We start from the raw sequence: 23,354 nt of genomic DNA, 5'->3' as shown, positions 1-23,354 counted from the left end.
TGTTTTAAATCATCTACACACACAGTGCCTAAAATGTCTTAAACTCAAGAACATCTCTCAATTGCAGGGAAAAAGGACATCAGAATAGGAGTGTGATGCAGATTATGAATGTGCCCCCTGATGGTAGGCAGGAAAACAACATAGGCCTCGTAAACTGGAGACGCGAACTTTATATTTGCAGTTATCTTAAGGTAATGACAAGATAAAGAGACAAAGAGGTTGTGGATGCCCTGTCCCTGGAGGTATTCAAGGCCGGGTTGGGTTGGATGGTGTACTGGACAACCTGATCTAGTGCTTGATCTAGTGGCTGGTAACTCTGCCCATGGCAGTGCGTTAGAACTAGATGATCTCTGAAGTCCCTTCAAACCTGAGCCATTATATGATTCTATGGTTAGCAGGAAATGCGTCAATATCCAGTGAAGAAAAAACAAAGAAAAATTTAAAAAATATAATCAAAATAAATTTATTTTTTACTTTACCTGAAGTAACCTTTTAATGCAGTCAAGGTGGTTGTTCTTCACTGCAAGATGTAAAGCACTGTGCCCTAGATCAATGAAAGCAAAGCAAAGCAAAGTTAGTATTCAATCACTCAAAGGCATTGGAATAAACTCCTCCATATCAAAGGTAAGATTTTTAATTGTCCATCAGCACATGAAAAGTGTGGAAAGTACAGATAAATAAAATAAAATCCTGCATCAAGCTACATATAGTTACGACAGAGTATTGTTCAGGCAGGGAACAGAATAATCTTAATGTCTACCTTCAGATAAAGGAATGACACAAACTGTGTGACAGACCCTGCCACCCTTGCAGAGAGATGTCTGCCAATGTGTCTGCATTACTTTTTTTTTCTCAAATTAAAAAAGAACCCATCATGGAGAGCAAGTCATCCAAATTCACCAGCTACCACTACAACAAATTTGTATCATCCACGGAATGCACATATATAATGACTCAGGACATACGACTACTTCGTTTTCCATTTCGTAGGCTCCTCTTCCTATTAATTTACTTAGCATCTATGAGCTCATATTTAGCTATGCAATACAGTGATTTACAAACTATCTATTTATGATGAAAGATTTTGGAGTCTGTCCTCTAATTTCTTCTCACACAACACCTGAAAAATGTAAAAGGCCAAAGACAGTAGAAGACTGAATTATCTGTACAAGGAAGAAAGAAGGATTCAAGATTTAGTAATCAATACAGACAGTAGAGCCACTTATGACAGAACCTCACAGTAAATAACGAGACTTTAACAGAAAAGGCATTATGTAAGGAATGCAAGGTTGACACTCTCAGGAGAGAGGAGGCAACCTATTATTATCCAAGTGACTAATAAATCTTGAGGCAAGATGGAGTACGAATTCTGAATAATAGTCCATGTTAGATGTGTATATTCTCTTATCATTACATTTAATCTGAACGCTTCTTCCAGTATCACAGATGCTTTCTCACAGAGGCATACCATTTCTGTTTATGACAAATTCACTCAGGCTGCAAGCAATGGCTAAAACAGACCCAGTAAACCCAATATCTGCAGATCATTACAAGAGAGACAGAATACTGACACCTCATTTAGGTGTTTCTGCTAGACAGAGGAAACGCTGGGCACAGTCTCCACTGATGGGTCAACTGAAATCTATTAAGAAGAGCTTGCCAATTTCAAATTCAGCTCCCATCATTCTCCCAGTGGAGTACTAATTAAGGCATAGGACTTTCGAGGGCTGAAGCAGCACACTTAATAGTTCTCAGCTCAGTTTGGTTTGTATCAGCAATTTTCACTATGTCATAATCCTGAGGAAATTGCAACTTCAGTACAATTAAATGGGGTTAATAGCTTGGATACACATAAAAGCAACACACAAGATCTTGATTTAATCTGTGCAAAGCCTTAAATGAAATGACCAAAAAATTGGGCGGGGAGAGGGGAGGAGGCAGGCAGGGAAGGGAGAAGGGGAATTAAATCAACAACAATAATTAATAAAATGATTAACTATTTTGCAATTACTGGAGTCAACTATAAATGCTAACATTTGTAGTCCGTGGGCTTATAATCTGAATTCTATACGCAGAAAAGCAAGTATGTCCAAACTGCAAAGGTTACAACGTGGTGTGAATTGAGGGGAGCAGCGCTGTCAAATTTGCAAATCAAAACTTACAGGCATAAGAAGTATATTATGCTGTATGCGTAGGTTCACAGAGGCATACCTGCACCATCTTGGGCTGTCACATCTGCACCATGTGTCACCATAATCCTGAGGCATTCTGCATGTCCTTTTGTGGCGGCCAGGTGAAAACTGGAAGAGAGTATTTATATGTCACTTTTCTGCTTCTAAGACCTTCTTTATCTTCCATTCATGAACCAAGTACTGGCAAGTTCTCCCATTCCTGTCCTTAGGTATTTTGGCAACCCTCCACTACCTCCCAAGAAGATAATAGCTCCGAAAGTGAGAAGGCACATCAAAAAGCTTTTGTATTCATATATTTATATAGGCTGCTGTTTCATTAACCCATGCCATATACCTCATGTGCATCTATCTACTGAGTTTCTAAACCAATATCCTTGGTGATGCAATATATCCCCACAAAATGCATGGGCTTTACTGAAGAAAACATTCACAAAAACTGGTTTTGCTCTAGTCACTCAGGGCAATCTTAATTTCCCTCTTTCAGCAGACAGTATTTAACTCCTCTAAGAGCTGATTCTGTTCCTAAATTAAACTAATCAAGTTCTGCTTCTGAATTGCCCTCTACAGAGTAAATCTTTCTTCACTGCAGAGGCAAAACAGCAACCCTGAGACAGTGCATGTGAATGCAACCTGGAGATATCAAAGCTACTGGATAGTTGTGAAACTATACTAAGGATGCATTTTTCAACTTGTGGTTTTGCTTTTCACTTGAAGTATCCGCTTGTTTGAACAGTGGAAGTTTGCAGAGGTTACAAACCACACCATGGCAGGACGCACTTAAGAGCTTTAATTACTAAAGATATAATTACAGAACAAACCAAAGGCATTATGCTGAACTCAAGCCTTTTGATACTGAGTGTTCATCTTTGATATTGTTAGCACCTCCAGATTCACAGAAGCAATCTTATACACATGCTTCTTGCTTAATTAAGTTCAGAAGCAAATACAAAGAAAAAAGTATGGCAACGGAGAAGTTTATGTCCTTCTGACACATACTGTGCCAACATAGGTGAGTCAAGCACAGGTAGACATACTGCTTCCCCACAGTCCTGCTATTATCAGCTTAATATGCATTGGGAATAATGTTAAAAAAAAAAAAAAGAAAAAAGAAACTAGAGACAAAACACTTCTAACAATTACTATTAAATAGTGTATGAAAAGCTCGTACCTTCCTAAGCATGGCCCAAATTGAAAAAGCCTGTAATCTTGGGATGTTACATCTTATAAAGGAGAAGTTCATTTTTAACACCACACATCCCTATGTTAAAAGCGTTTTCCTCCAGAATCTAAAGGGAATCTAACTAACCATGTAGATATTTCCACAGTATTTAGGAGTTTCTTTTTTGGACAACTGTTTTCTTTAAATGTTAAAACTAATATTGAAAGTTCAGCCTGCTAAGCAGAACACCTAGGAATAACAGGCAAGAATGAAATGTGTATTTCTGGCACAGAGTATTTGAGCTGCAACACTGTTTCTCTAAGCTGTAGACTTTTATCCGCAGCCTTCCAGAAAAGGCAGCAGAGGAAAAAGACCTACTGACAAGATCTGGCAAAGAGCTGAAAATTAATCAAAACAGGAGAGCTCCGGGAATGGAGTCCTGCACCAAGTACAGCAACTACCTCCCTTCCTCCATGGAGTCCTTCCATGCTGCCTGCTGCTGCCTATTAATACTAGGCAGGCAATGCTTGAAGCTTTAAACTGTTCTCCGCAAATGGTAAAAACATCCTGTATGCTCATCCAAACGCTTACTACTGCCATTAACAAACTGAACAGAAGCATAACTAAATACTTTGAAAAGCACAAAAAGTACTGCTGCTGGCAGTTCTCTGGTCATTCAAAAAAATCAAAACTTTACGTTCTTGGTGATCAGTGCAAATTGTGTAAACGTTCTTCTTTAGAAGAAGATGTTTCTCAGGCTTTAGGAAAATAGCTGCAAGAGGGAGACAAAAGGAGTCTGACAAATTCCAACACCTCTAATTTGGCCAGCACATAATATCCACCAAATACTGAAACAGACTCAGATTCATTTGTGTAGAAACAGACACGCAATACAATTGAAATCACTTAACTATCAGGAAGACCATGAAGCATGCACTTGGCTCATTTACATTTGACAATATTCACAGAATAATAAATACTTGGATAATAATAATCACTTGGCTAAATCTAGGATGTTAAGATTTTACAGACAGGCTGTGGAGAGTAGTGCCAAATGCAACAAGAGCATGTAAAAGCAAAAGAAGTTTGATTTAGATAAAATCAGACTGCAAAGAAAGCATGACAGAAAGAAGAAAAACTATGCACCTATGAACACATCAATCCCACAAACGCAAATAATTCCTAAGGCAGTTCTCAACAAGCCACTGCACACGCAGATACTAAGTTTCCAGCTATTGGAGATTTTACAGGTGAAGAAAAAATCAAAAAGTATTGCTTGTTCCAAATTGATGAGATTGAAGAAACATCATCTGTAAGCAGAGCAGCTGGTGAGAAAGCTGAGAGAACTTGTGAAGTATCTAACAAAAGCATAGAAGTTATATGGAGAGTCCCAGGAAAAGAGTATGATGAGGTTTAATTCACATTCATTTACAGTTACCTAAGTCTAACAGTGTTGGGGCTGCTACAACTCCCTCCCAAACGCTTTCTGTGTATCCCTTCCTTACTGTTACCAAGTCTCATATAACTCTGAAAGTCCAATGTTTTTTCTTAAAGATCCGTAAGTGATTGGGGTGGGAGGCTTGTTCAGTTAGCTGCCTCTTTGGTGAACTGAGCTGGCTTACTGGAAATCCATCCTGCTCACGAAAGACAAGAGAATTACTCCAGACTGGGATGATCCTATTACTGTCATATGTAAGTCAAAGTATTTAACAGAGCACTGGACAAAAAACTCCCCATGAGGAGTAATTCTATTTGATTTTGAAGTTAATACCCCCTATTTTTTTCTTCTTTTCCCATCTGCTTAAAACCAAACCAAACCAAAACAAAAAAACAACCAATTAAAAAAAGAAAAAAGCAGCAACAAAAAAATACCTTCAGTAGTGGATACTGGGGACTGGTGTGTACCAAGGGAGGCTCTTGAAACAAAGAAGCCTGGAGACATTTATTTCGGTATGGAATAACTCTTTACAAGCTACATAAGCTTTCCTAAAACATTTGAGGCAAAAGCTTCAGGTTTCCAAACACTAAAGTTCTCACCATCTAGAAGCATTGAGCAGTGGTGCATTTTACTCGCATCCTTCATGAATAAACTTCCCCTTGGATGTAAGCAAACAACTTTCCTCCCACTTCCTTGTTGTGCAACGACAGGCAAACAAAAACAAACATCTAAGTCTTCATTTGGAGCAAGGGCCACACTGAGGGTTACATTCTCACTCAGCCTAACTCCCCATTCCAATGTAGTTCAGTTTCCTTTCACAAGAACCCCGTTGCCACCACCTCCAGCTACATCTTGGTACCCCACACTGAACTGATTTGAGATACATTTCTTCGATTGGTATAAAACATTTCAACCATTCCTGTAGGACAGGATAGACTTCTACTATTATCTCCAAAATGTTAAGTGCAGCAGAGTAGCAGCTACCCTCCCCAGTGGTTTTCTCAATGGATCCACATATGAGGACAGTCAGAATTTGGACTCACCTCACAGCATCTGACTAACATCAGCTGGTTGACACTGCTTTTTTTTCTCATTGGGAATGTACAAGTCCAATAGCTACTCAGTTCTGAACAAGATAAAATGAAAAATTACATTCTTCGGGAGGAACACGAAGCCCAGTTGGAATAAATAGTTTTGACAGTAAGAGGGAACACAAAGCAACATTTCATAAGATTTGGAGTCAGCTAGCTGCAAGACTATCATTTCCAAGTCCCGTCAGGTGTAATTTTTCCTGATACTCAAACAACATATTCAAATGCACTGACAGTGTTTTTTCTGAATGCTTGGTGACAGTAGAGTGGACAGCTGCATGACATCCCTGAACTAGTTGAAAACAGCAGATTTCTTGCAGATAGATCTCACTGAAACAACTGTCCTAAATAAGCCAGTCTCATATTCAGTACTAAGGATTTTTTCTGTGTTTCAGACAAGTCAAGCCAGCAAAGGAATGGAGCCTTCTTCAGTTGGTGACTGACAGAGCACAAGAGTTCAGATTTGGTTAACGGGTTGAGAATGAGCATTTCCAGAAATTATTTAACTGCCAGACAGTAACTCAAACAGAAAAATTACTAATTAGAAATTTTTACTAATTAGTTCATATAAACTATTTATTTACAAATAATTTCACAACAACAGGTAAAATAACAGAATTAATCCAAATTTAGAGGTTGGACTTGTAAAAATTGAGCTAACTGAGCTTGCTGAGGTGGTGATAGTACCAAGACATGGGTGTGCTGAATCCAGATTCTCTGCTTAACCATCTACATAGCTACATCCTGCAAAACTGAGCACAGCCCTCTTACTGAATGTTATTTTGACAGCTGGTTTAAAACAACTGGGTGGTCCATATAACTAGGGAAAATACCACAAAAGTATAGTAGAACATGATAAAACAACAAAAAATAAAGCCTCAAGTTAAGACTGTAACCTTCTAGCACATGGAAATCTTTATTTGTTTAAAGAAAAGCAAAATTAGAAGAGCAGAAAAAATACATCCCATTAGGTGTTACAGTTCTGTATGGCAGTATCATGCTCCAGAGCTGTTCTGGAGCAGAACCAGCATTCTCTGTAACACAGAATTTCTCCAGGGCCTGAAAGCAGTTTAACACAGCATTCACCAAAACCCAAAGAAAATAAAGAACGTAGTTGAATTACGAACGCCAAGTGAACAGAAAATAGCAAATACAATATTATGACAAACAAAGAACAAAGAAGAAAGTAAAACATGTATGCAAGCACACAATGCTATTGTTCTCTGCTATTTTAATCTGAGTGCTCTGAAAATATTTTAAGTGCAAGAATGTTTGAAATACACCATGAACTCAAACTTAACCGTTGTCAAGGTTTATTTTGAGTAAAAACATCCCTCCCCAAAGCAGTTCATTCTTCTTCATTTTCTGTATCGTACGTCAAATCTTTATTGACTTTCAAGAAATCTGACTTCTCTGCCAACAGTTTGATGATTTACAGTTTCCCAACAGACCGATACCTTCATACAAACAAATGAGACTGATAAAATAGAGACTCAGAGCTGCTTAGGGTCTTTGCAATGACAACTAAAAAAATTTGGAAATAGAAAATGTTGAACCCTTGCTGCTACCGGATGAGACAGGCAAGTGATTTGCCAGCTATCTCAGTCAGAAAGAGACCCACTGGTAATCTAGCTCATTTTGTGTATTGACTTGAACTACACATTTTGGAGGCAGCACCTTGCTTAAAATGCCTGTGATTTTCACAGCCAGTATTATTCCTCAAAGCCTTGATCTCTTCCTTCAACAAAAACAGTACAAATAAATGTATTAGATGTTATCTGTATTTTGATTGTTTTCCACCATAGGCCAAGTGGCAGAAATACTAGGAGGAGGCAGAGACCTGACCTGGGTGAGAAAGTAAGTACAATGAGAGCAGCATATTCTGTGCGCAAATGATGTGACTGCATTTACTGAGGAATAATACCAAATATGGTCTCCTCTGACACGCAATACAATGACCAGTAATTAGTGAAGAAAGTTTATTTTTCTGTCAATGGTTTGGGATTTTATCAACCAAAAAAAACCAGTGATGAAATCAAGCCTTTTAAACCTAACAAAAAAACATTTGACACATCATGAACCTAATTCAAAGAAAAATAATTACTCTCAGATTTAAAGAATGGGAATGGCCCATAATGGTCCCCAAATAGACACTGTTTTTGTGCCTTCCTCTGTCAACCAAGACAGGGCACTCAGCAAAGCAGTAACTCTTTGTTCCAGCAAGGATTATGTTTCCATGGCCAGCATCTACTGTTCCAGCTGCCTGGTTTTGCTTCTTCTTTGCATCTGCACAAGTAGGTAGGCACCCACATGGCTGGGATAGAAGGAACCAAACCAGCTGAAAAACAAAGCTGATTTCCACTGTTTCATCACAATCACATAGGCATGCACACTGTTGGTACAACTTAAGCGACAGGAGCATGAAAGCATCATCTCAGTGAAGTTTAAGGTGATGCAGAATTTCACCTTAAACCAAAAACTGAGCATCTGCCTGTGAAAGCTGCTAAATCTTTATCATTCCCTGACTACCAAGTGAGAACCACTTGAGAAGACTCAAGTCTTGGAAACATGCAGGGATTCTACTACAAAGGAAATACTGCTAAAGGTCAGTATCAGCAAGATTGTCAGTACCAAACCTGTTACCAGTCTTTGACTTGGGAACAAAAGCAGTCTTGCCTCTTAACAAATAGTGCTCTTCTTCATGCTTACTACCTAAGCATGAAAGCAGCAGAGGCAGATGGCACCAGAAGTACGAACTGAAGTTATCCCTGTTCCACAGCTGCTCTTAGTCCCTTTAGCTGCACTGTTCTCCAGCTTTGAAATGTATCAGAGAACTGACTTCCTGAGTCACTCTCAATCATAATAAAGATATGGGAACAGGACTTCCTTACACTGGCAATTCCAAATGGAAAGGGCACAGTGGAACTAGCTTCTGGATGAAAACCAAACAAAAATTGAGAGAGAAAGATAAACTGCAGAATACCACCAGATAAATCTCATGAAGACGCATTTCAGTTACAATAGATATTTCTGTACTGCAGACACAAAGTACCAGCGGATACCACAACAAACCCATTCAGATGTTCAGCAAATCACAAGTTGTCTTAAAGGCCAATCAGACATCTACCATCAATTGTTAGTAGTTTGTTTGCTATTTTGTCTTAAATAAATAAAACCCATAGCTTCACTGTGCATCCATTTCATCTCCAGTCAAGAGCAAATGCAATAAATGTGGCTTTAGTTAAGTGTAGGCAGTCTGTATCATTCTCCTGTCAGACGTGCATGTAGCCACTGGAGTGCAAAAATTACGACAGGAAAAGCAATTAGAGTAAGTACATTTTGTTTTCAAGCTAGAGTTGGTAGAAGTGACAGGTATGGATTTAGTGTGAGCTGTGGAAGTGTTTCCCTCTTAGTACCAGTCACTAAAACATAATGCAACACACACAGAATATGTTCTCCTATCCTCCATTTAAACATAACATGATCTGCTTCCCCTAGCACATGTAAAACCCCCTAGCAAAAAACATACACGGATCTTCTGTGTTAGCATATATCCTGCAAAAGCTTTCAGAAAAAAAAAAGGTACAATTTTCATATAAAGTTTCCAGCTTTGCCTCAAAGTACAAAGAGTCTTGTTTCAATCATACACACCCCAAGGTATAGGACATTAAAAAAGGCAAGCCTGCTGAATGGCTATTTTCGTACTGGGAAAGAAGCAATTTAATCATGCAGTAAAGGAGCTGGCAAGCTACAGGCCCCTGATTTTTGCCTTCAAACTCAACAAAAAATATCCACCCACTTGCTCTTTAGAGAGATTTTAGAGATCCCCAGAACCTTTATATTTTACGTTCTCAGGTTGTGTTCCAGCAGTTCCATTTTCGTGCACAGTTTTCTTTGGCAAACTCTATTACCGCATTACCACAAATTCCCTCCTCAAATCTGAAACGTAAAGATTCTTCTCTCATGTGCCCTTAATTGCAAATAAAAGCACTCACAATTTGAATTTGTGTTTCCTGTAGAGTGTCCTTTTTTAAGGCCCTCAAAAACCAAAATCAGCAAATTGCAGAGATTCTGCCAGTGGCCAGCTTCAGTGTATCCCAAGGTGCTGACAGAAAGTCTGAAGTTTTGAAATTCTACTTTTATTTCTGGTGTTTCAGAGTACAAAGATTGACAACATAAAAGAAACTGTGAAGCTGCTGAAAAGCCTAAAAAGTTTAGAAATGAGAGCAGTGTTGCCTGTGCCGAAAAAGCCAGTGTTAGAGTAGTAGGGAACAGAACAGAGTAGTTCAGTTGGAAGAGATCTACAGAGATTACCAAGTCCAACTACGTGACTACTTCAGGGCTAACTAAAAGCTAAAGCATATTATTGAGGGCATTATCCATATGCCTCTTGAGCACTGACAAGTTGTGGGCATCAATTACTTCTCCAGGAAGCCTGTTAAAGAGCGTTTGGCCTCTTTCACAGTAGAAACATCTTCCCTAATGTCCTATTTGAACCTCTCCTGGCACCGCTTTGTGCTGCTCCTATGCGTTCTTAAATCAGTTCCCAAGGAGCAAAGCCTGACACCTCCCCCTGTGCCTCCCCATGGAGCTTCAGAGAGCAGTGAGGTCACCTCTCAGCCTCCTCTTCTCCTGGACAGCCCAAGTGTCCACAGTGTCTCCTCATAGAATATGCCCTCCAGTCCTGTCAACACCTTTGTTGCCCAGATCAGGAGCAACAAAGGACCTTAAGGACCCTTTTCAAGGACCTTAACATCCATTTTGTATTGTGGAGCCCAGAACCGCACACAACAGTAATTATAGCAGAGAATCACCTCTTCTGGCCACTAGCTGTGCTGCATTCAGTATCCCCCTCAAGGCAGTTTGACCTCTTGGCTGTCTGGGCACACTGCTGGCTCATGCACTCCAAGGTTCCTTCCTGCTGAGCTGCTCTCTGGCCACTTGTCTCCCAGCTGTGCCTATGTCCAGTATTGTTCTGTCTCTGTTGAACTTCATATCGTTGCTGACTGATCTCTGTGTCTCTCATCCCTCCAGGCAGTCAGCAGTACTTCTCAGTTTAGTGTCACTGGTAAACATGCTGAGGATGTATTACACTCCTGCATCCAGATCATCAATAAAACGTTGAACAGGACTGGCTGAAGAACTGAGCCCTGGAGAACATCACTAGAGGGCAGATACCAGCCAGATGCAGCCCCATTCCCCATCATCACCCAGCACGGTGTGAACCTGTTTGTCTCGAAGCTGGACAATTTGTCCAGATGAATGCTGTGAGGAACATGACCAAAGGGCTTCCTGAAATCCAGACAGATTATTTCTACCACCTTTCCTTAATCCAGCAAATGATGACCTTAGATCAAATTAAGACAGGACTTTCCCCTTATGAACTCATCCTTGACTATGCCTGATAATAGCTTATTTAATTGTTTTTCAATAGTATAAAGGATAATCTCTGCAATTTTTCCATGCACTGAGGTTAGACAAACATGTCTGCAGTTTCCTACATCTTCCCTTGTGCCCTTCTTGTAGATCTGTCTAACACTGGCTAGTTTACAGGGAAGCTTCCTTCCAATTATTTCTTTAAAAACAGATTCTACATCTCAAGATGAAAATGATGCACAGTTAGGTTCTCAATATATATGACTTCTGGCAAAATATCTTTATTATCATAGGGTGAAGTCTTTAAGGATGCCATAAATATGCCCAGATCACTACAACTTCTTCCATTGCATTGGGTAAAACCAACTACCCATTTGCTGTCCTGGCTTGTAAGGCCAGAAGACAGTTCAAACTTAATTTTAAGTCCAACAACAAAAGCAATGTCCAGCACCTTGCTCAGTGTCCATCCTCCAACACAGCCTGCTTGGTATTGCTGTCAATGGGCCAGCAAACACCTTTCCATATGTGAAGTCATGAAATTAGAGTTAGGAAATCCTGAAGCACGTTAGCAAAACAAGAAGCCAGGAAAAGGCTGGAAAAAAGCTGAAAATAACTGGGTAGAAGTTAATCTAAAGAAAATATTTTTGTTGCATGAAAATCCAGCAAGGCTTAAGAATTGTACACAGTACTCCAAGAATCAAAGAGTACAGATATCCTTATTCGTCATCAGGGACTTTGACTTATGATAGCTCAGCGTATGCACTCTTTTTGAAGTTTCTGTGATTTTTAAACTTCAGGTAGGTTGAAGCTTTTCAGACTTGAAGTAGGAGAACCATTCAATATTTTTAAAACTGTACAGTTACTTTCTCTTACTTCATAGGGGAATTAAAAACTAAGTGCATTAATCCACCAATAACATTCTTCAGAGACTGATGGTTAAGATGGCCTGTTAACATTTTTTCTATAATTTTTTAAAAAGATTGTAACAATGTATTTTTATTTAGAATTTCTGAATAACTATACCAGTAAAGCTTTTAACAAAGACTTCACACATACGGAGTAGGGAACGGAACAGCCATGCCCAGGAACAGCCAATTCTAGCACGTTCCTGCATTTTCCAGTTAGTGCTTTATTAACACAACATGCACCTGCACAGGAGGTAGAACAAGACACAGAATGATATATAAGCCAGACAAATAAGTGCTTCGAAGAAAAAAATCTTTGTTTCAGTTATCTGTTCTCCTTCCCTTCCTTGGCTGGGGCACTGTAAGCTAGTAGAAGCCAGTTAGTGTAATTAAAATCTACATATGCAGCTCATTTGGTTGCATAAGTCTTTGAAAAACACGTTAAACAACTGCAACCCATTACATAGATATAAATCTGAAAAACAACTTCAGCCTTTGCCCTGTCCCCTCCAGTCCTGGAGAGCCTGGTTCTAGCCCAGCCCACAAGAGGCATGTTTCCTGCTCCCTTGCCAGCTTGGATAAGACGAGTGAAAAGAGCAGCCACAGTGTTCACAACACAGAAGCAGCGCGCAGTGTTCTGCCTCCACATGAGCCAAGCTGCAGCTGTTCCAAGCCAGGCACACAAAGACTCCCAACCATCTAGGCTATGCTCTGACGAAAGCATCTCACACACTTGAAAACAAGCCAGGTCTGGTAAAACCTGGGTATTTGGCAACCCTGTAGAAGGACCTGTTTTACAGGGAATTCCATCAGCTGCATGGTGAAGCAGCATTACAGGTTTGTCCAATCCTACCAGAGAGGGATGGGTGCCTCACAGGATATCCAAACACATGCATGGAGGCCCTTCAGAAGGAAACTTGATTTCTCCGAGATGGCAGACCTACCCACATAGATAATGAAACGCAACCACTTATTAAGAATAGACATCCTGTCAGTCTATGTAAAGGAGCAAGTATAATACAGAAGATGCAAGCTAGCTCCTAGAAGAATTTGATTGATTGTTTCCTCCTTGAACTCCAGCTGTCATCTGCAGGAAGTCCTGTCCATATACGATGCACAAGACCCATGAGATATTTCTCAGCGTTCAAAGCAATTTATTCAAAATAGGGAGTTTGTTTTTCAGATAAGTGGAATTCATTTGTTTTTCCCATGAAATTATTAAAGGGAAAGTAGAAAGTTTCAATTTCTCAGAAACAAAGGTTAGGATCTTCATAACTGAAATCTAACTAAACAGCATTCATTTCTGTCTCTTTACAAGACTGTCACTTCTTTTTATTTTTAAATACGAAGGTACAAAAATATTAAAATGTCTTACCAAATAATCCTATAAAAATGCACATAGCAGAACTTGAACATTCTTTATTCAAAGTCCTGTCAAAAATATAACTAGGATCCAAAAATATGATCATGATGCATTTTCAGGTCTCAGTGAGGGGTTGTATACTCAGACCATCAGAAAACATCTTTCAGTCAAGAGCCAGGATTGCTCCTGGGAGGATCCCTGGCACGAACTACACTCAAGGGAAATCATTTAAAAGCCTACAAAAGTTATGCTTGTCAGTACAATACTATTTGTATGAATATAGATTTTTTCATGTACTGCCAAACTCTAAAATCAAAGTGAATTACTGGTCCTTTATTGTGGAGATACAAGCAATTCTTCTCACTATACAGTAAAAATTTGCAGACGACCACCAAGTTGAGAGGGAGTGTTGATCTGATGGAGCGTAGAAAGGCGCTACAGGGGGACCTGGATAGACTGGAAAGATGGGACAAGGTAAACTGTATGAGTTTCAGTAGGGCCAAGTGTTGGGTCCTGCATTTTGGTCACAGCAACGCCAGGCAACCCTACAGGCTTGGGGAGGAGTGGCTGGAAAACTGACTGATGGAAAGGGATCGTGGTGTGCTGATGGACAGTTGGCTGAATATGAGCCAGCAGAATGCTCAGGTGGCCAAGAAGGCCAATGGCATCCTGGCTTGGATCAGGAATGGTGTGGTGAGCAGGACTAGGGAAGTCATCCTGCCCCTGTACTTGGCACTGGTGAGGCCCCACCTGAAGTACTGTGTTCAGTTTTGGGCGCCTCAATGCAGAAAGAACATTGAGGTGCTGGAGCAGGTCCAAAGAAGGGCAACAAGGCTGGGGAAGGGCTTGGAGAATATGCCCTATGAGGAGCGACTGAAGGAACTGGGGCTGTTTAGTCTGGGGAAGAGGAGGCTGAGTGGAGACCTCATTGCTCTCTTCAAATACCTGAAAGGTGATTGCAGTGAGAGCAGGGCTGGTCTCTTCTCACTGGTGACAGGTGACAGGACAAGGGGAAATGGGCTCAAGTTGCACCTGGGAGGTTTAGGTTGGATATCAGGAAAAACTTCTTTACAGAAAGGGTTGTTAAGCACTGGAACAAGCTCCCCAGGGAGGTGGTTGAGTCACCATCCCCGAATGTGTTTAAAAACCGTTTGGATGTGGTGCTCAGGGACATGATTTAGCAGTGGGTTATTACAGGTAGGGCAGTATGGTTAGGTTGCAGTTGGACTTGATGATCTTGAAGGTCTTTTCCAACCTGAGCAATTCTATGGTAATGTAATTCTATGAATTGGCTCATACTGACTATAACAGGAAGTTAATTAGCCTAATTTACTGTCCTGGCAGAGGATGATTTCGTCCAACCATGCCCAGATGTTTCATTAGCATTTCTAAACTTTAGACTAAAGTGGAAAGTCCCTAGACTAAATGCCCAGTCCCTGGAGGTGTTCAAAGCCAGGCTGGATGGAGTCCTGGGCAGCCTGATCTAGTATTAGATGTGCAGGTTGGCGGCCCTGCCTGCAGCAGGGGGGTTGGAGCTTGATGATCCTTGAGGTCCCTTCCAACCCAGGCCATTCTATTATTCTATGATTCTATGAAAGTAATTTTTCAAGAAATTTAATATTAACATCTTCATTGAATTAAGTTCACATCAGTGCTGTGGGGGGCAGGGGAAACTAAAATGAGCAATCAGGATATTAACCTGAAAAGAATTTCAAGGAAATTTTGGAAAAATAAAAGCTTTTACAACCAATCTCCCATGGAAACGAACATTAATAGAAATTTTTAAACAAGAATCAGATTCCAGCTTTCCTGTTCTTGAGCAATAAAACATGGGTAGAGATCATTGTGGTTGTCTTTATTTTGTCTTATATACTGAAATGTAGACATTGTTGTTACCATCTCAACTACCATAAATTAGACACTATGATACATATAAGTTCAAAATTGTTTTCTTATCAGGAGATCTTATCACATTTTTGGAACACCAGTGAACTGCACTCCTAGGGAGGTGATGATCCTCAGATATTAGACATTTCTTGCAGTTCCCACTCTAGTACGATTTTCAAAAAACAATATGCTAGGATGCTTTTCTAATTAAGTGTTTGGTCAGTTTCTGGAGGTAACATAGTCTGTGCAAAAGAAACATCCCCCAGTGTTCAATGTTTGACTTGAGGAGCTCCAGTATGTGCACAATAAAATGCAGAAACTTCCTGAATTTTGAAGGTCTTCTAAAGGATTAGTATAGTTTCAAAACAACAAAGGAAGGATGCTACAATTCTTACATTCCACGGACACTGGACTCATTTGATAAGGTACTTCCCTGGTTTTAGAGGTGAGCTGTCTAAATCATTTCTATGGTTTTCTCTCTCAACCAGAACAGCATAATAATTGTAGTAAGCCTGTATTCTTTCAAAAGTTCCCTTTAAGGTAAATGCACAATAGGAAACATAAACACATAAAAGGAAAATGTCCCTCACAAAAAAACCATTTAATACCTAATTTACTCGTCAAATGGTGATGCCCATCATGCCACTCCTCTTATGTCCTAATACAAGAAGATACAAAAGTGAGAAAGGAAAAATGAATACTTTGATATGCTCCAAAATTTATTTTCAGCTCAGTCTGTGAGGCATGAACGTTCTTGTTCAAAAGAAAATATATCATTTCTGCTGACTACCATTGACAGCAGTGTTGTGAAACTGCATTTGTAGCGGATTATAAAGCTTTTTTATATCATTGTCTGACTCATTTTATTAAGCAACAGCTGATACAATTGCAATAAATTAAATTACAGAGATCTGTTGTTTCATTTAATGCCATAAGCATTTGATGCTAGTTCAGTACCTTGCAAAAACATGCAAACATGGCATTGAGGCACTGGCACACAGACAAAATAACTTCAGGACATAGAAGTGCTGCCATTTATACATTGTGAATTATTTCCAAACTTTGATTTGTGGGTTTTTTTTTGTTCCAATAATAGCAGCAGATTCTTTAAATAACAGTCCATTTGAACACTTGTTCTTGTGGAAAGAGTAGTACATGAATGAATCCTATCCCCCTCTGAAAAGGCCCTCCTTGAAAAGCCTTTATTGTTAGTTTAAGTGGGAGTTAAACGATCAACTTCCAAATTGGAAAGCACTGTTTTGCTGTTTAGGGATGTTGGACAAGGAAAAAAAAAACACCAGCAAGTACAATAGGACTACAGTGGCAGAGTCAGATTTCCAGACAGGTTCTGTTACAAACGTGCTTGGCAATAGTCTGTGCAGTGTAAGTGGGAGCAACAACGGGGCTGTCAACTTATGCCAAAGGTGGATTTGCTCCACGGCCTTAAAACTAATTTACTGTTTATAGAAAGGACTGAGTCAAAGACTGTACGGCGGTGGTGGTAGGGGTGTCAGGCAAGACTTAAAAATATTCTTTCACTAGTTTGACACTTTTTTTTTTTTAAGAGGTGAGTTAAAAATCCTGATGAAAGTATGTTAATACTGCCTCCAAACAATATACTTGTATCTACACCCCTAGACCTCATTAATTAAAAGTTCTGCATGTGGGCAATCCACAAAGAAAAGAATTTGTAGAGCTGAGGAAAAAGAAGATACTGGCAAAATTTAGATGGTTTTATCCAAACCTGAGCCAGTGCTGAAGAATGCTGAACAGGACTCAGTAGAATGACACACAGTATTCAAGAGAACAGATGCAGAAAAACATAGGTTGTCTCCGCTCTTCTTAGTTCAAGCATTTTATATTAAGAAACCATTTGATTATATAAAAAACCTTAGAAATATCCTCTTAACCATGAAGAAAATTAGTCTTCTCCATCTTTTGTTTAAAATAAACGTTAAAAACTACACTTCAAATAAAGATCTGAGCAATATCAAGAATTTTGTCTGAAGAGTTATTAAGAGAACAAAAAAGAAAACACTGAAGTAAAAACACTTCACACCATAAGCGAATGGATAACAAAAAGCTAAACAAATTGTTTTTCCTTTTGTGCATTCAAGCACATTCCAAAGCTTTAATCACATTATACAAGTTGTTACATAATTGGATCCATCATACTCTTCCAGTTAGTCACCTTCAGCCTAATTAAATAAACAAATGAATCAATATATACTCACAGGGGACCAATCAGTAGACCACTGATTTGAAAAGCTTCCTTCCCACATAGCATAGCAGACCTCTTTCTAAACTAATTAGTGACATTTGAGCATGATGGTATTGAGTTGTCCCAAAAAGACTTCTCCTGAATGCTCTTTCTCAGCATGAGTCTCCCATGCCCCAGAAGAGGTAGCTGATAAATTAGTACCATGCCCCTGTGAGACATTGCTAGACTCAGTACAAGGCTGTAGCTGGGTCTGTGCCTCCAACCAGAGTTTCTGAGGCAGAACAAAACAGCTATGTTAGGCACTCAGGATTCACTGTGTCTGTATGAAGCCCTGGCATCACACTGCAAACACAGGAGAGACAAGCCTATGTGGATGGAAATCATGGCTGTGCTTTGCTCTCCATTTAGTAATGTTGCTTAGGCAACAGTATTTCGGTTTTAGAGTACACATGTATACAGACACACTAAAAAAAAATTAAAAGACTCTGAAATTGGAAAAATGAAAACAAGAATTTGTCTGTTAGTAATAAGCCATACTAAAGAACACTTCTGGATCACAGTACTCTTTGGTAGCTATGTCTCTCCAGATCAGTGTCATGGCTACTATACCTGTCTGTCTCTATCTTTCAAAATTGAAGAAGAAATAACTCAAGCAGGTCTGCTGAGTTTCTCAAAGCACTGGAAACAGAATGAGAGTTGACAAGCTGTATTTCTGTATCACAACAATGGTATTTTTTGCATTCTCTCAAGTTTATTTTTTTAAACCACTACATAGAAATACTTTAAAAGTAACTGATAATTAGCTGAGCATACTAAACTATTAAAAACATAGATCTTTACAGCATTAATTCATATTTGTAAACCAAAATTAAATCTAATTATATTTCAAAAAATTAACAGTATATGTATCTGCATAATTAGTAGCTGCATAATCAATAGAAATATATAGTCAACTTCTTTATTTGCAACTACAAAGAAGAGTAAATTTTGAAGTATGTTTCTGTAAATATGAAAGCCACTGCACCAAATCCCTACAGTTACAACCTCATTATTAAGAGTCAAAAGGCTTGTGTACATTTATAGATAATTTCAGTCTTGCTTGGCTTACTAGAAAAAAATCAGTATCAAATTGTATATGAAACTTGCAAAATACCAGTGTTACACTGGACACAGGGCAGCTTAGGACATTAGCTCTGAGGTTACACTGAGTAGAAAAAACACAAGATGCTAAACGTATCTCTATTTGAGAAGACTTGAAAGAAGTCAGGCTATGATTATGTCTTTTTCAGAAGAAAAACATACACATGCAACTTTTAAAATTAAAATCATACTGTGTGTGGAGAAAGGCCACTTAAAGTAATTAAGAAAATGTGGACTTTTGCAGGAAGAAGTTGCAGATCATTATGAGTTGCTGCCATCATTCAGTTTCCTCAGATGCAGAACAGAAACAGTGCAGATGTAGAAAACTCAAACAGATCAAGCAAGAAACAGAATGTGACTCAATAAATAATGCAAAAGTAATTCATTAGTAATTATTTTCTTTTATAAACTGCCTCATTCTGTCTACCATAAGACTAGAAGTTGTTTTCCTTTCTCTCCATCTCTCCATAATTTTTTGAAAGCTTTGGTTTTCTCATGGGAAGCCTATTTTACACTTATTCATTTAATCATCTCCCAGTCCCTTAAGGAAGCTTAAGGATAGCAATTCCATGTTGTAACTTTCTTACTGGAATCTTTTATCTACCACAGTTAAGCCTGCTAATCAGAGAACAAGAGGAAGAATAGAAGAAAATACTAAATTGAGTCTCAATGAAAAATAGACTGAGACTTTGAAAGAAATCTCATTCACACAAAACTTTCATTGCCAAATTTCAATCAAAACAAGGAACAGTTGCACGAGTCATTAGTATCTGCAAGATTTTAAAAGCCCATCACAAAAACTTCAATTCAAACTAAACCATTAGATAGAAAAAATATCTTCAGTTCTATGTCATTAAGCTAATGCTCATAGGAAAAAACAGACTCAAAGATTAATGCCTTTTGGACTGTGCAATCTGTACTGTGTCATGAAATTCCCAAGTCTCAAAGTACTCAGTACTAAAATGGGATCAATATGTCTAGCAGATGAGCTTCAATTTAGTTCAGTAGGTTTCTGATTAAGAAATGGTACCTTTGTTTTCAGGATGGTTTCTGGTTCTTAATTCTTGGAAGTGGCATGCACATCCAAGGCTGCTTTTTCCCACTATCATGTTTAAATCACAAATTTAAGTTAGACTTACGCAGTTTTGCCCTCACTATCTTGTTTGGTGGCACTGGCTCCCTTTTTACCCAGCAATGAAGCCACTTTTTCAGGATCACCATTCTCCACCGCCTGCAGTAGCCGATCATCATTCTTATTCCACTCATTGGTCTGCAGTAAAAAGAAAAAGAAACATTAGTTCTCGCACTGTGCACAGGCTTCCTGGAATGATCATGCACATATTTAGCACCATTGAAAGCTGAGTCAAAAGCCTAAAGAAGGTGCAGATAAAGCTGCATTAAATAAATTTGCAACCTATGCAGCACAAGCTCCCAAGTGGTCAATGGCTCAAACCGGGACCACAGACAGACACTCTTGTAGAAGAGTAATGCACCTGTATGCCCATTTGCTCATACTCTGTTCTACTTCATTTGTCTAGTCTTGCTTTCCATTTTGGAGCTGTACTTGCCCCATGAGATCTTCATCACATACATCAGGTGGATACCCAATGAGCTGTGTGAGCTGATTCACATCACTCCCTACAAACACAGGTCAGCCAAAATTTTACATATTTCAGGTCTTTCCCCTTGTCACACTTTGTGGAGCACAACAGATCAAGAGACTTACCTTTGTTGGCTGTAACTACTTCTACTGAGCTTTCAACCCCCATCTTTGCCTTTAAAACAAAGGAATCAAGCTAAAATGGACAGTACAACCATAGTACAAATGAAAGCAAAAGACAAGCACCTTACATTTAAACCTTTCCAAACATAGTTCACTAATATCTCTTTGGAGATTCTCATCACCTGTAACAATGACAGGACATTACTTCCTAATGTGATGATGTCCCCTACAACTCCAAACTCCCAGGACATGGCGTATTTCTTCTACCAGATCTGTAACCAGAATCTAGGAAGTTACTACGAAAACAAAGTAACCTTTTATATCCCATATAATCACAGCAAAAAAAATAAACCCTGGAAAAGTTCCAGCTATGCTTTCTAGACTGGACTAACAACAGCCTTCAGGAAGAACATCTGATTCACATGCAATTAAAAGCTGCTTTTGGCTTAGCACTACATCCTGCCACACTCAGAAAAGTATCTTCAACAGATTACAGCTTTCTCTTTGACATCAGTTTGCTCATCTTGGTCAGAACTATCTGTTCATCAGCACTGTACTTCTGCACAAACAACTTCGGCAAAGATTGAAATCATATTAATATGCTCCTTGAGAAATATTCAGCTTAAAGAGCACTTTGTTCTAACACTTTGTAGAGATTTTTTTTTTTTTTTTTTTGCCACCAGCTGAACAAAATATTCAATGCTCTGCCATCTGGACTTGTGAGAAAAAATGTATGAGCTGCACATTGGTACAAACCAGCTCTGCAGGCTCTGCACACTCTCAAAAGTAGAAGGGAAGAAAAGTGTTCCACCTTACTAGCTATTTAAAAACTAAATCTATGGATAAATTAAAAAAACAGCAACACAACATTAATGCGAGAGTACAGTGCAGGCAAGAAAGTAGGCAGGAATTGAAAGAGCAACACCTGGAACCAGGAATATGAATGGTTGCTCTGTCAAAGGAAGTGGCATGCAGACAACAAAGAACAACTGTGGGCTTATGGCACTGTTATGACTGGTGGGTAACTGCATCAAGCAGGTTATATTATTCATTCCTAAACCACTGGAATAGATATCTGTAGACTGCAGAGCATTAGTTACATCTGCAAAAAATGATGTTTCCCCTAGCAATACTTAGACTTCATGGCAATGAATGCCCTTTGAAGTAGGAGGCTCCATCTAAAATGAAACTCACTGCATATTCTTCATTTGGGAACTTTTATCCTTTTACAGAGAGCCTACTATCAAAAACAGATATTAAACAAAAAATATCCTATTTGTAAAAGTATAATGCCTTAAAATTAACCTTGTTTGTTTGACAACATACTGTGTCTTTTGTTTTGGACTTTTTACGTTATTCTGACTTTTTTTATTACACAGTCATGTAAGATATTTAAATATAAGATACGTAATGAATCGCCTGATGACTGCAAGTGTTAATAGCACCTAAATCCCACACCTTTTTTTTCTCCCGAGTCTTCAGAAAGGAAGAGACAGCAGGTAACATGATAACCCTAACTTAAGTACCGCTAGTCAGAATCCCTTCTATCTATGAATTAAACAGAGTCAAACATGGACAAGATGTTAAGCAAAGCAGTTTCTCATGAAGACCCTGAAAAACACTCAGGTCTACCAGCTCCAACTCAGTGTCAAAGAACAGCTATCATTGTAAATTTCCTTATTTTTTATGCAACGCTGGTAATTCTTTTTCCTATTCAGATGAAAGCCATAGAGACTATAGACTAAAACAGGAAGATCTGTAATTTTGGACCCTTGTTTTCAAGGTGCTAATCCTGAATCTAATTAGAACCTCTTCTTCTAAACACCATGACTCAGAATTGCTGAAGAAATAACCAGTCTTACAGACTGTCAAATACTTGATCCAACTGTACTTCTTTCAATTGCATGTTTTCAGATTTCCTTAGTGATGCTGTAACATCTTTAATGCTATCATATCAGCTCTTTTATTTTGCTACTGAAAGACAAAAGAATATGCAGTTTCCCTTTATCACTGTGTATCAGTTAGGCTCATTTAAAAAATTAAAACAGCTGTATTCTATGTAAGATTCTTAAAAGACAAAAGACCCAGTTTCTATTCAAGCTATTTCAGAACTATACACATTTAAGTATAATGTAAGTTATAAAAATCTATTTAGAGACCTTATTTTATTTGCAAAATGGAATGCGGGAGACAATTGTCCAATCAGGGAAAAAAAGAAAAAAAAAAACTACTATGCAGGTATCAACTGTTGCTTAAGTATTTCTCTAATATGTCTGAACTGTTTTTATTTCTCCACTGCATTCCACAGTAGCCTTGCACAATGCATTCCTGAAGTTAAAGGGACAGCTAATAAATAAATAAATGGCATACCACAGACTCTCAAAAATACCCACTGCTATAGGAAATTTTAGCTCTACTTTCCATCCTCTTCAGGAAAAAAAAATCTAGAAGTAACAATACATGCTCAGAAAGACACTGCACCCATGGCTGGAAGCAACTTTGAGAAATTTTAGTCAGTGGGGTTTTCACAGCAGCTCATGTAATCAAAAACTGCATAGTGACAGGTGCACAGAGCAGATCAGAAAATAGAGATCCCTGAACAGAGGCACTGACTCTGTTCATCTGAACATTTTCAGGGTACCTTGCAGCAGCAGCCTGTTTTTGATCCCACGAGACACTGTTACCATGATGTATCCATAAAAGACCTAAGTGGTAACTTACCATAGAATGCTTTAGGTTGGAAGGGACCTTTAAGATCACCTAGTTCCAACCCCCTGCTATAGGCAGGGACATCTCCCTCTAGACCAGGTTGCTCAAAGTCCCATCCAGCCCAGCCTTGAATGCTTCCAGAGAGAGGGC

General features: G+C 38.9%; 1 protein-coding gene across 7 annotated transcripts in view; it reads right to left on the bottom strand.

Moving 5' to 3' along the window:
• Nucleotides 1–23,354, bottom strand: part of RAI14 (retinoic acid induced 14) — a 100,720-nt gene that overhangs the window by 18,487 nt on the left and 58,879 nt on the right. For all 7 annotated transcript variants that reach the window (XM_021380342.1, XM_021380339.1, XM_021380341.1 and 4 more), the window contains exons 3-5: nt 19,912–20,042; nt 2,212–2,300; nt 480–544 (exon numbers count right to left, since the gene is read on the bottom strand). In XM_021380342.1, coding sequence (XP_021236017.1) covers nt 480–544; nt 2,212–2,300; nt 19,912–20,042 — 285 coding nt within the window. The remainder of the gene's footprint in view (nt 1–479; nt 545–2,211; nt 2,301–19,911; nt 20,043–23,354) is intronic.

This window comes from Numida meleagris, chromosome Z (assembly GCF_002078875.1).
Source record: "Numida meleagris isolate 19003 breed g44 Domestic line chromosome Z, NumMel1.0, whole genome shotgun sequence".
In the NCBI taxonomy this organism is placed as follows: Eukaryota; Metazoa; Chordata; class Aves; order Galliformes; family Numididae; genus Numida; species Numida meleagris.
Note: the sequence above shows the minus strand (reverse complement) of the source record. Positions and strands in the feature narration are given on the sequence as shown.